This window comes from Armigeres subalbatus, chromosome 2 (genome assembly GCF_024139115.2).
Source record: "Armigeres subalbatus isolate Guangzhou_Male chromosome 2, GZ_Asu_2, whole genome shotgun sequence".
In the NCBI taxonomy this organism is placed as follows: Eukaryota; Metazoa; Arthropoda; class Insecta; order Diptera; family Culicidae; genus Armigeres; species Armigeres subalbatus.
The window spans coordinates 162,804,354-162,816,587 of NC_085140.1; the positions used below are offsets into that span (position 1 = coordinate 162,804,354).

At 38.9% G+C, this 12,234-nt stretch overlaps 1 protein-coding gene across 1 annotated transcript in view; it reads right to left on the bottom strand.

The window, feature by feature from the left end:
- The window catches only part of LOC134209342 (uncharacterized), a 123,327-nt gene that overhangs the window by 19,195 nt on the left and 91,898 nt on the right, over positions 1–12,234 (bottom strand). Inside the window, exon 3 of the mRNA XM_062685331.1 lies at positions 5,987–6,032. Coding sequence (XP_062541315.1) covers positions 5,987–6,032 — 46 coding nt within the window. The remainder of the gene's footprint in view (positions 1–5,986; positions 6,033–12,234) is intronic.

Here is a 12,234-nt window from a genome sequence, read left to right on the forward strand (position 1 = left end):
TTAACGTTCTTTTCGTAGCTCTATTCCTAGGCTCCAAACGACACCCAAACTGTTCTTATCGTTGCGGTATGTCTTATCACAGAAATTATAAGCACTCAACTTCCGTACATTTCACACGAAACAGTTTATTTATACTTAAAACACAACAACGTGCACTTAAACTTTATTTTGGTCTTAAAACTAAGCGAACAAACAAAACATACACTACATATTAAAATTTGATAGAACTTAATTTATCACACGAGATTGAAGAGTCGTGGTGCCCGTTGGTCGACCGAGATTGCACTAACTACGTCTCAACAAACCGATCGGTGGCTAGTGGTGATCATCTCGCATGCTGTGATCATCTCGCATGATGTGAATCTCTCTCCCTTCTATGGTTTGACCATAGTCGGTGCAGATGTGGATGCCTAAGCGATTATATCCAGTGGATGTGTGCGATGTCCATTCGATCATTGATGACTGCTTACTGGACACGTATGTGGAAAGGTGATGACGTTGATAACCACACATCTGAGGACAGATGTAGTATTTGCCACAAACATTTACCAAGGTGAATCCTGATCCGTGCAACTACTTACCCCGTCCCAAAATCATAAATCCCTCCTTTGGCAACTGTGGAGATGCAAAGGGGATCTCGGCCTCTAAGATGTCACACCAACATTCGCAAGGACGTGGCCGGCGCCATTATTGATCCTTTATTTCCTGAACTCTCAATCTGTGCACAATAAAGTTGGAAGGCTAATCGAAAGAAGAGCTATGCTAGACGTTTGCGGTCGGGACACACTCCCGGATACCCTTATCCAGAGGATGTGCCAAGCGGTGGAGAAGTGGAACGCAGTTTTGACTGCAACCACTCAGATTGCCTGCAGCTTGCAGAGAATCTGCCGCGCCGAGCAGCAGTCGACAAGCATAACTAACTTGTGATTGGTTAGTTAGTGCGAAAACATGATGAGCGCGGGGAAGTGAATGAGAGGTTTGCACATGTTGAGGAAAGAGTGTCGCAGCGAGTGGAAACCTCAGTCGCCACTACGAGGCATGGCAGAAGAGTGAGTGCATAGGTGTTAGCATGGACTGCACATGCCAAGGAAGGAGGGTCGTAGCGTAGAAAAGTTGGTACCTATCGCTATTGACACCTCGAAACATGGCAGAGGAGAGTAGAGAGAGCATCCAAGTCTGCCTCACGTGGCATGTCAGAAGTGAGAACCTAAGTAAGTCCCACATGGTGTGTCAGAGCGTGTGTCAGGAGGAGTGGCAGGGTATGCTGGAGTGAGCACCCAAATAAGTCTCAGATTGGTGTGCTAGAGCGTGAATCAGGTAGTAGGGTGACATCCAAGTTAGTCTCATATGGTGCGTAAAGGGTGAGCACCCAAGTTAGACTCACATGGTATGTCAGTGGTGAGCACCCATGTGAGTCAGTGGTGAGTGTTAGAGTGTGCCTATTTGGAAACACATGAGAACAAAATCAATGGACAAGATTCCCGAGATGTGAGGCTACTTTTAACGTCATTTAAATCAATTTCGATCAAAAAGGACTGTGAATTGATTAGATTTTATTTTTATTCACATGTGCCAACCATTTGCGTAACTACCACCGATGCCTAGGGGGGCTATAGCCCCTTTATATTTTTTCTCGAAATTGACCCTCTTTTAAAAAATTCTCGAACATTTTAACACCTCATCAAATTATCAGCGGTAATGTCATTCATATTATTCTCTTTTCTCAAGCACGTGCACGTGTGGACGTGTGAGCACAACTCACAGTCTATGTTTAATTGCGCTCGATTAGCGTCAGGCAGTGGATATATTTGCATACTTCATAAATATTCTATCTATCTCAAATGAAAAAAAATAGTGCAACTTTCCATGGATTCCGCCGAGAATCTTCCAAGAATTCTGATGAGAATCCTTTAGTGATCCTGACTGGAATGTTCCAGGGACTCCGATGGGAATCTCTAGATATTTCGACAGGGATCCTTCAAGAATACCGATGGGAGCCTCCAGGGATCATGAAGAGAATCCACCAGGAATTTCGACGGGAATATTTCAGGAATTTGAAGGGGAATATTCCAGGGATTTCGTCTAAAACCCTCCGTCGATGTATTCCGGAACGAAACGTCGAATGATTCTGAAGCAATTCTTCGCGGGATTTCGAAGCTAATCATCAGCCGGATTCCTTATCGTCTAGAGATCCCAGCGCAGATCATTTGCAAAACATCGAGAGACTCCGAATTAAATCTTCAAAGGATTACGAAGCAAATCGCCGAAGGGTTCTGATTTGTCAAGAAATTCTTAAATCAATCTCAAAACAAATCTGGAGATATTTCGGAGCAAATCAACGAGAGATTCTAAAGCAAATCCTCCATGGATTTTAAAAAGTATTTTTCACAGATTCCCAAGGGTATTGCTTAACAATACTGGAAAGAATCCAGTAGGATTTCTTCTGGATTACGATTGGAATACTTCGATGAATCCGAAAAGATTGAAGTGAGAATTCTTCCCGGATTCTGATGAGAATCCTTCACGGATGCTGATGGGAATCTTTCTCAGAATTCAGAATTCATTCATGGAAATAATAAAAATAATTTCTTCTTAATGTTCTTTCCTTGTTGAGATTCTTGTTTTTCTTATCCGCAGATTTCCCCACGGAAAATCAATATACTCAACCTGTTACTCTTTTCGAATTTGTCTTTTGACATTTTTCCTCATTATTTTTTTCTCTCTGATGCCCACACTGGCTTTAAAGGCTGGTTTACAGTTCGGAAAACGTGTCACGGGATTTGGTTCCCCATGCATTTTTAAAGGGACGGGGTTTAGTGGATTTGGGCTATGAAAACGAGCCCCTTGAAAAATGCAAAATGCATGGAGGATCAACTCCCGTGACACGTTTTCCGAACTGTAAACCAGCCTTCAGGAAGAGGGTTAGGATAGGGTTTCTTACCCCATTCCCGGCCTAACATGCGTACGACTGCATTATTTAATTGATATTTTTGACTAGGAGCTACTTTTCCTGAATTTTGTGGGCCGTGTAATATTGCGATGGGGTTCACCTATGCTTAAAAAATAGTTATTCTTGCTAAAAACCGCTCGAAAAAACTTTTATTTGCTTTAAATTAACATGGTGCAGCACTCATTTCAGTCATAGGCGATTCCTTATCCGGCATACCCCAAGTCGCTTCGGCATACGCAATATTTTACTCAATCTCTCAACATCTTACTCTCATTCTCTCTCTCGCGACGGTAGAAAATGCGACGTAAACAAAAATATGCACGTTCCACGATAACGTGATGCCAGATGGTATTATTCATAATAATTTTTATTTGGGTGAGAAGATATATGCACTCATCCAAATTCCTTCCAAATACTTGAAAAAATATTGTTTTTTAGTCTTTGAAATTGAGATAATTATAAATAACATAAAAGCGTCAACGTTTTAGACAATTTTCTTATTAACGATGAAGGATTATCTTCATACTAAAATAAGACTCATGGCCTTTTGGCAGCACTGTACAGCTAGAAGTTCTTGGGCCGAGGTGATTTTTTATTCGGTTTGAGGATACATTTTTAAATGTATTCTAATATGTTTATATAAGATTTAGAGATACGAACAATTAGAAAAGGTTTATGTGCGTGATTTTAGCATTATTGTGTGGTGATAAACAGCCTGAAGCAATGGTTGTATCGAGCACTGTGACGATTTTCAGGTAGGTGTTTATTTGATGATACCGTTTTGTAAAAGTGGAAAGAATCACTCCGGCTCAGTGGTGTTGCAACGAAGAGCAAAAGTTTGAAATCTACATTTTTATTTTCTATAATTGGATCGATTAGGAGTGAAATAAATGGTTGAAAAATATTGAGTATTGTGCGCGATAAATAGGAGACTTTTTATAAATTATCAATCATAAACCTACGGCTACCAAACAGTATAAATCATTAGTTTTCTGTGCAGTGAGCCGGGAATGGGGTCCATAGGCCCAAGTAGTGATTTACCCTACTTTGACTATTTTTTGTTATTTTCAATTGTTCAGAATTGGAAAAGTTTTTGATATTGGTCAGTAATAAAATCCTTAGACCTTCGTGCATGTTTAACAGTGGATTAAAATAAAATAAAAAAATTCTACATTTTTTTGAAAATATTGAAAAATGCGTAATTTTTTGTCCGCGCCTCTTTGAATAGTAAAATATTTGTAGTTCAGTATTTTTCCACAACTAACTTATTACTTAGAAGGTTGGTTGAAGTACTTAAGGTCACTCCTGACAGAATCCAAGTTTCAAAGTGCTCGCGTTTTCGGGGGCACACCACTCGATACGGAAGCAACGCACAACTGTCATTTTTATTTTTTCACGCACGCACGCAGCAAAGCTGAATCAACAAAAATGACAGTTGTCCGCCGCCTCCGTATCAAGTGGTGTGCCCCCGAAAACGCGAGCACTTTGAAACTTGGATTCTGTCAGGAGTGACCTTAATAGAGGGTTATGGTGAGGAAAAATTTACTCTGAAACTTTTCTCTAACTTCTTATACGGAATATGAAAATTAGGCCACACATTTTGAAATTTCCACAGCTCTTGAATTTTGTCACAAGGTTTTTTGTCATGTCCCGTTTTGCAAGTGTGTTTGTCCCGTTTTTCCACCAAAATGATCTGGTCAGCCTACCCAAAAGTAATGCTGGGAGGCAGTTCCTGGGGGAACCAGGGTATTAGTAGAGAGGTTAACTCAAGTAAACTTCCGTTCCGGGTGGGTTTACTGGGTCCGGCGTTCCGTCGACCCCACTCCTTGAGTGCTAATTTCAGGTGCCTGTTTGCAGATTTGCCTTCACCCCTCTATAAATAAAAGTTTGATAGATATTGCGATTGTTGTGAAATAAATTTTAAGAAAAGTTTTATCGAATAAACAATTTGTTTTACTTACGCGAGTAGAAGTTATTTGGTTTATGCATCGTATTTCGTTCGCAGTGACAATTTCGGCCAAATGATCTGTGAAGCCGTATGACACGGTTGGCCAGTAACATTTTTGGCCAAATTACCTTTTTATTTCTTAACATGTCTGTTTCACTCACAAACGCTGTACAATACAATCAAAAATTTTTCGTCGGAAACTTATCAGCCAGATTTCCACTATCAATAAGGCATCAAAGTTGATTATTTTCACTGCATAGAATTCAAGTCATCCAAGTGCTTGAGTAGAAGAGTTATGTAAGGGGTTTATTTACTTGGTCCTCCAGAAAATCTAAAGATTCATTGAACTCACGAGATGGAAGTTTCATGGTTAAACTCACAGCTAACGTCCCCGAAAAAAAACAGGGGATCATTATACCCTCCGACAAAACGACTTCTTGGTTCAATGCTCGTTCTTCACGAATATTGAATTACTGAAGTCATTTTCACCTTTTTTCTTATGATTGTTCTTTCTAAAGATGCAAAAAAAAAAGAACACATAGGCTCAAGCGAACTCTGTTGAAAAGAGCACAGTCTAAAAGCATATTCATTTAACAGTCAAGGTACATATCCCGACTGAGGTGCGCAATAATGGATTATTCTGTCAGATTTACCGGAACGGTCGGTGCTCCACCTTTGATACCGCATCGCCTCCGTTTCATACGTTCCGGGTGCTTGTTTCGACACCTTTTGTTAGTAAGTGAACTCTACACCATAATCGACCGTTTAAAGTATAGAACCTTATTTTGGGTAGGCTACAACAATAAAGTTTTATTTAATTTATTTTGCCTTTTTTTCAATTCAACATTCTTTGAACAGACAGCTGAAAGACTCAAAAATCTAAACTACCCGCGAAACGTGCCATGCTATTTTGGAAGCGGGATCGCAGTTTTTACTAAGTAAAAATAGAATGTTTTCATACTTTCGTTACTACATGCATGTGATTGAAACAGACATGGTTCTTGCTAAACAAATATGTTTTTAGGCTTATTACACAACAGCTACTTCCTTGTTATGTAGCTGACTATATCGCTTGATGATACACTTACGTTTGATGGAAGGAATCTGAGCACATCGCGTGAAAGTGGCTATTGTCTGAAAGAAGAAAATGGAAAGAAAATGTTTTATTAGTGTTGGCAACTAATTAAATTATGGTGAGGAAGATATGGATTGCAATTATCGCCTTTTCTTTGGTATCGCGAAATAACAGCATGTACTACCTACAAAAATACAAATAGTAATAATTCGCAACGGACGCCCATTTGTAACGCCACCGCCACCAGGGCACTCAAAAGTTCGTTTGCCTTCCACTCCCACGAGTGGTAGCAGCGGTCATTGATTTCTTTGGATCGTGGCTTACTGCCAATCCGCTCATTATTCAAAATGATTGGTTTGCCGCGAATGCCGCACCGACCATGGTTGGTTGGTTGGACTACACGGAACGGCCTTCTCTCAAATTCGCACCCTTGACGGCGCCCAATTTAGGCGATTGGTATAACGCAAAAAAGCTGAATTGGCACCTTCAAAAACTTTAATTATTCCAGGCACTGTCGGAATTCACATTTAGTTTAATTCAAACGCTCAAAGTTGCACGTTACCATTGATGGTGTTCCATATGAGCTAGCTTCGGCTTGAACTGCATGGAATGCCCCTGAAAATTAGATCATGCTACAACGACGAGTGTTTATGATAGCGCCTGCCGAGTGCCAACGCAGGGCAAAATCGTGACTGTGCTGAATTGTTTAACGGCTGGTGAAAAAAGTCTGTTCCAAGGTACTATTCTCGGTGTCGTAATTATAAGGGAAGATAAATTAAACACACCACCTCCCCGTTTCGTCACGTTAGTTTTGATGTGAAACTTCCATTTTATTCTGTGGACCGTCATGGTACTCGCAAACCTCACATTATTACAATAAGTTGCAAATACTTGTTATAGATTTTACATAGCTCGTCAGAAATGGTTTTGATAAAGCCAATTTTTAATATGATGTGATTAATGCTCGTACATATTGATTGTCATCGATCCTAGACAAATCGAATTTGTATGCCAATACCGCCCACTTTCAACATATTCAGTTCACGTACCCACGCCAAATTAAAAATTTAGTACTTCTGCGTCGTTTATGCGCATGCTAGTAGGCAGCCGCTTTTCCCTCTCAAGATTTGCACATTTAATGGTTCGCTTGCTTGAGGAGGGCTCGCGCTCGTGACCAACCATGCGCTTGAGGCTTATTTCTGGTGGCCGCATCCGATCAATCGGTGTGAGTTTAAAGACCTTTCGATGAAGCGTGCTGGACAGACGAATTTGATTCCGATAGTCGTGTTAACGTTTCTTGCACTAAATATTGTGTGCGATGGAATCAGTTTATGAAGAGTATGTTAAACTAAATTTAAATCATCGCTGGCAGGGGTGTTTATTTTCAGAAAACGTATGCCTTTTTGCGTGTTTACTTAAAACAAAATCGAACTTTTGATAGAAGGCTTTGAGACCCATAGTCTTATATACTAATCGACTCAGCTCGACGAATAGAAGTGACGTCTGTATGTGTGTATGTATGTATGAGTGTTTACAAAAAATGTGAGACACAGCCTTAGGGAACGTCTACAAACTACGTAACGCTAGGAGGGGGGGTGGGGTGGGGTTAAAGCGAAGTGTGACGATCCAAACAAAATTTTCAAACGTTTCATACAAAAAGTGTGACATAGGGGGAGGGGGCTTAAAATAGCCAATTTTTGCGTTACGTTATCTTATCCGATTTGCTTGCTTTTAGGGTCGAATTAAGGTGTCAAAATTGAGATAGCTGGATCACAAATCACAATAAAACTGCGCATGCGACTGCTCAAACTTCATGAAAACACATAAGGAGCTCGAAGAATTCTTTTTCCAATTGAAATTGTCCTTCTGAATCTTCGACCAGGGCTGGATTTAGGGGACAATATGGGGAGTGCAGTGGCCATAACACCAGTTACAATGAAACTAGGCATGCGACTACTCAAACTTTATGAAAATACATTAGTAGCTCAAAAAATGCTATTTGAACTTGAAATTGTCTTTCTGAAATTTCGGCGCGCTAAAACATTATTTACAATCTTTATAACTGTTATTAATTAACGACTGGGAAAGCTGTTGCACTAAGGATCTGGCTTTCTCAGTTTCTGGGTTGTTCAAAACGGATATATTTCGAATTGCCCGACGTTTCGGCAGGATGTATTCTGCTTTTTTTCAAGGGAAAATTATCAGTCAACCGTTTTTCGTTTTAAAAAATATGTCTGTTTCATGTTTTTGGGCATTTTGTATATTTTTTAAAACGGTTGACTGATAATTTTCCCTTGAAAAAGGCAGAATACATCCTGCCACGAGGTTTCTTTCAGCTCCCTATGTATTTTCATGAAATTTGAGCATACGCATGCCCAGTTTCATTGTAATTGGTCCCCTAAATCCGACCCTGATCGAAATTCCAGAAGGTCACTTTCGATAGCAAACAGAGTTCTTTGAATTTCTGAGGTGTTTCCAGAAATCTGAGCAGTCGCATGCCCACTTTCATTGTAAATATTATGGCCCCGGCTCTCCCCATTTTGTCCCCTAAATGCGGCTCTGGCTGAAATTTCAGAAGGTCTATTTCAATTTCAAATTCAAACAGAGTTCTTTGAGCTCTTTATGTTGGCTCATGAAGTTTGAGCGCCGCAGGCTTAGTTCCATTGTAATTGGTGTTACGGCCCCTGCTCTCCCCATTTGACCCCTAGATGCGGTCTTGGTAAGAGTTTCAGAAGGTCAATGTCAATTGAAAATGAAATTTTTAAAACTTCTGATTTGTAAAGTTTGAGCAGCCACATGCCCATTTCCGCATGCATATTTCATTGCGAGCCATTTAAAAAAAAAACCATTCGTCTTGGGTCTTTGAGGGTTAAGGTCAGCTTTCCCAAAAAAAAATATATATTTTTAGTGCCTCTAAGTATTTTCAAAATTAAAAAAAAAAAAAATCGAAAAAGTTATGTTTTTAAAGATTGGCCTAACACTTACTCGATTTTGAACGAACATCGAGTACATTTTTTAGGCTGGTTCACACGTGCAGCACATTTTCAGTTTTTGTTTTTGATTTTTAAAATAGTTAGAGGCTTAAAAAAATATGGATTCTTTTGGAAGGTTGACCTCAATTAAGCCAAATAATCGAATAAGACAATGAAACGAGATACAATTTTTGACGTGAAAAGTTAATTTCCGTCAAAGGACTATCTTTTCGGAATCAGATGTTTTTCATCTCTCGTTTACACGTTATCAATAATGAAACAACGAGCAACTGTCATGTTTTTATTCATGACAGCTCTCCGTTGCTTCTTTGATTAGATTGGTGCCTCTGAAAATGCGAGGTAAAATTTATTTGAATTCTGGACAGTTTCACCTTAACATTCCTACAGTGCTAAACAAATCTCACACTTACGGTGTTCGGTTCATATTGTCCCGGATTTGCAATATTTCAGGCATTTCTCAGCCAAATTACCAAGTTTATATACCAAAAATAATCGTCAGCTCATAAATTATCCGTGCTCTTTATGTGCTTTCTTGAATATTGAGCAGCCACATGTCCAGTTTCGATGTAACTGATATTATGACCCCTGCTCTCCTCATTTTGACCCCTGAATCCGGCCCTTGTCGAAATCCCAGAAGGTCAAATTCAAATTTAAACAGAATTCTTTGAGCTCCTGATGTATTTTCATGATGTTTGAGCAGTCGCATCCCCAGTTTCATTGCAATTGGTGTTAATACCCCTGTTGTCCCCATTTTGTCCCCTAAATCCGGCCTTGGCCGAAATTTCAGGAGGTCATTTTCAAACAGAGTTCTTTGAGTTCCTTATGTGCTTTAATGAAGTTTGATCAGTCGTATGCCCAGTATCATTTTAACTGATGTCGTGGCCCCTGGATCCGGCCCTTGTCAAAATCTTAGAAGGTAAATTTCAAATTCAAACAGAATTCTTTGAGCTTTTGATGTGTTTTCATGAAGTTTGAGCAGTCGCATGGTCAGTTTAATTGAAATTAGTGTTATGACCCCTGCTCTCCCTATTTGACCCCTAGATGCGGCCCTGTTAAGAGTTTCAGAAGGTAAATGAAGGTAAATGGTAAATTGAAAATGAAATTTTTTAAATTTATGTTTTGTAAAGTTTGAGAAGAAGCATGCCCATTTCCGCATGCAATTTGAAAAAATCCGTCCGTCCTGGGTCTTTGAGGGTTAAGGTCAGCTTTTCCAAAGAACCCATATTTTTGGGGCCTCTAAGTATTTTTGAAATAAAAAAAAATCGAAAAAGTTGCTATAGATTGGCCTAACATCTACTCGATTTTAAACGAACATCGGGTGAATTTATCAGGTCGGTTCATACGTACAGAACTTTTTCGGTTTTTGTTTTTGATTTTTTAAATAGTTGGATACTTAAAAAAACATGGGTTCTTTGGGAAAGTTATTTATTTATTTATTTATTTATTGATCAATATTTTGTAACTTAAGACTACAGTCTTTTTCATGCTACATCGAGTAATTTTCTAGTAGAATCAGCGCCAATACATTTAAACATAAATTTCAACTTTTAACTTTAATCCAACTACTTAAAATGCTCTTTACATCCTCTCTTAAAAACTATAAACGATTTTTCATTGGAAATATATGTAGGCAAAGAATTCCAGTGTACTACACCTCGCACAAAAAATGAATTCCCGTATTTAGTCGTACAGTAACGCGGTAGTATATATTTTTTGTAACGATTGCTTCGTGCCATATTTAGTTTGCTGTGTAAATAATCTGGTTGTTTTGAGCTTGACAGTTTGTGCAAAATTAAACAACAACGGAGTTTACTATAATTTTCAAATCGGCACCCTACTAATAAGAACTGCAGTTGAGAAACGCTTGTGAACCTATTTATGTTGTAAATATATCTAATACATGAATTTAAAGCAACCTTCAACTTATTAAACGTAAAAACTGAAATGGAATCTAGTAGGAAATCGCAACCAATGAAGTAAGGAAGCATAAGGCTTTTGAATAATTTTAATTTTATAGCGGAAGTTAAAAATGTTGATAATCTGTACAGCGTTCTTAAACAAGCGTAAATTTTCCCACATTGTATCATAACGTGTTTGTCCCATTCAAATTTTGAATCAACGCGGATACCTAAACTTGTTGCATTATCAACAAACTCAATAACGTCGTCGTTCAGTTTCAATAATGGTTTAATCGAATTATGGAAAGAGCTATTCGAAATGAAAATAGCTTTTGTTTTACTAGCATTTAATGATAGCATATTACGTTTAGACCATTCGTGAATTTGTTGTAAATCGGTGTTAATATCCTCAGCGATATCTGCAGCTGACTTTTTCAAACATGCGTAATATATCTGTGCATCATCCGCAAACAGATGGATTTTGCAGTGCTTTACTATGCACGGTAGATCGTTAATATACAGTGAGAACAAAATTGGCCCTAATAGGGGCCCTCCTTAGCCGTGCGGTAAGATGCGCGGCTATAAAGCAAGACCATGCTGAGGGTGGCTGGGTTCGATTCCCGGTGCCAGTATAGGTAACTTGGCTTAGAAACCTCGCAGTTAATAACTGTGGAAGTGCTTAATGAACACTAATCTGCGAGGCGGCAATGTCCCAGTAGGGGATGTAATGCCAATGAAGAAGAAGAAGAAGATGGATCCTTGAGGAACTCCTGATATTATAGGACAAAAATTTGACAAGAAACCATCATGAAAGACAGCCTGGGATCTTGCACTTAAATAAGATTTAATTAGGGCAACAGCATGATCCGAAAAAGCGAATTGTGTTTTCAATTTGCGACATAATATACTGTGAGAGACGGTATCGAATGCTTTTGAGAAATCTAAAAGAATGAGAACAACTGGACGTCCGTTGTCGATCACAAAACCAATATCGTCGAGTATTTTAATCATCGCCGTTTTAGTGCTATGTTTTGAACGGTATCCCTATTGAAATTGATTCAGAAGGTTATGACTGGCTATGAAATTGCAAATGTCAGTTTTAATATTTTTTTCAAACACCTTCGATATTGCACAAAGGATACTGATCGGTCTGAGGTTTTCCATAGAGGATAAATTTGTTTTTTTCCTTATTGGTAATATTTTCGACTTTTTCCATGATTCCGGAAAAACACTGGTAGTAACAATGGAATTGAAGAGGAAAGTGAAGGGTTCAATCAATATTGGACAAATAGCTTTCAAAAACTTTATCGGTAACATGTCAAGTCCGATGGCGTTTGATTTGATGGAATTCATTGCAAAAATCACATCTT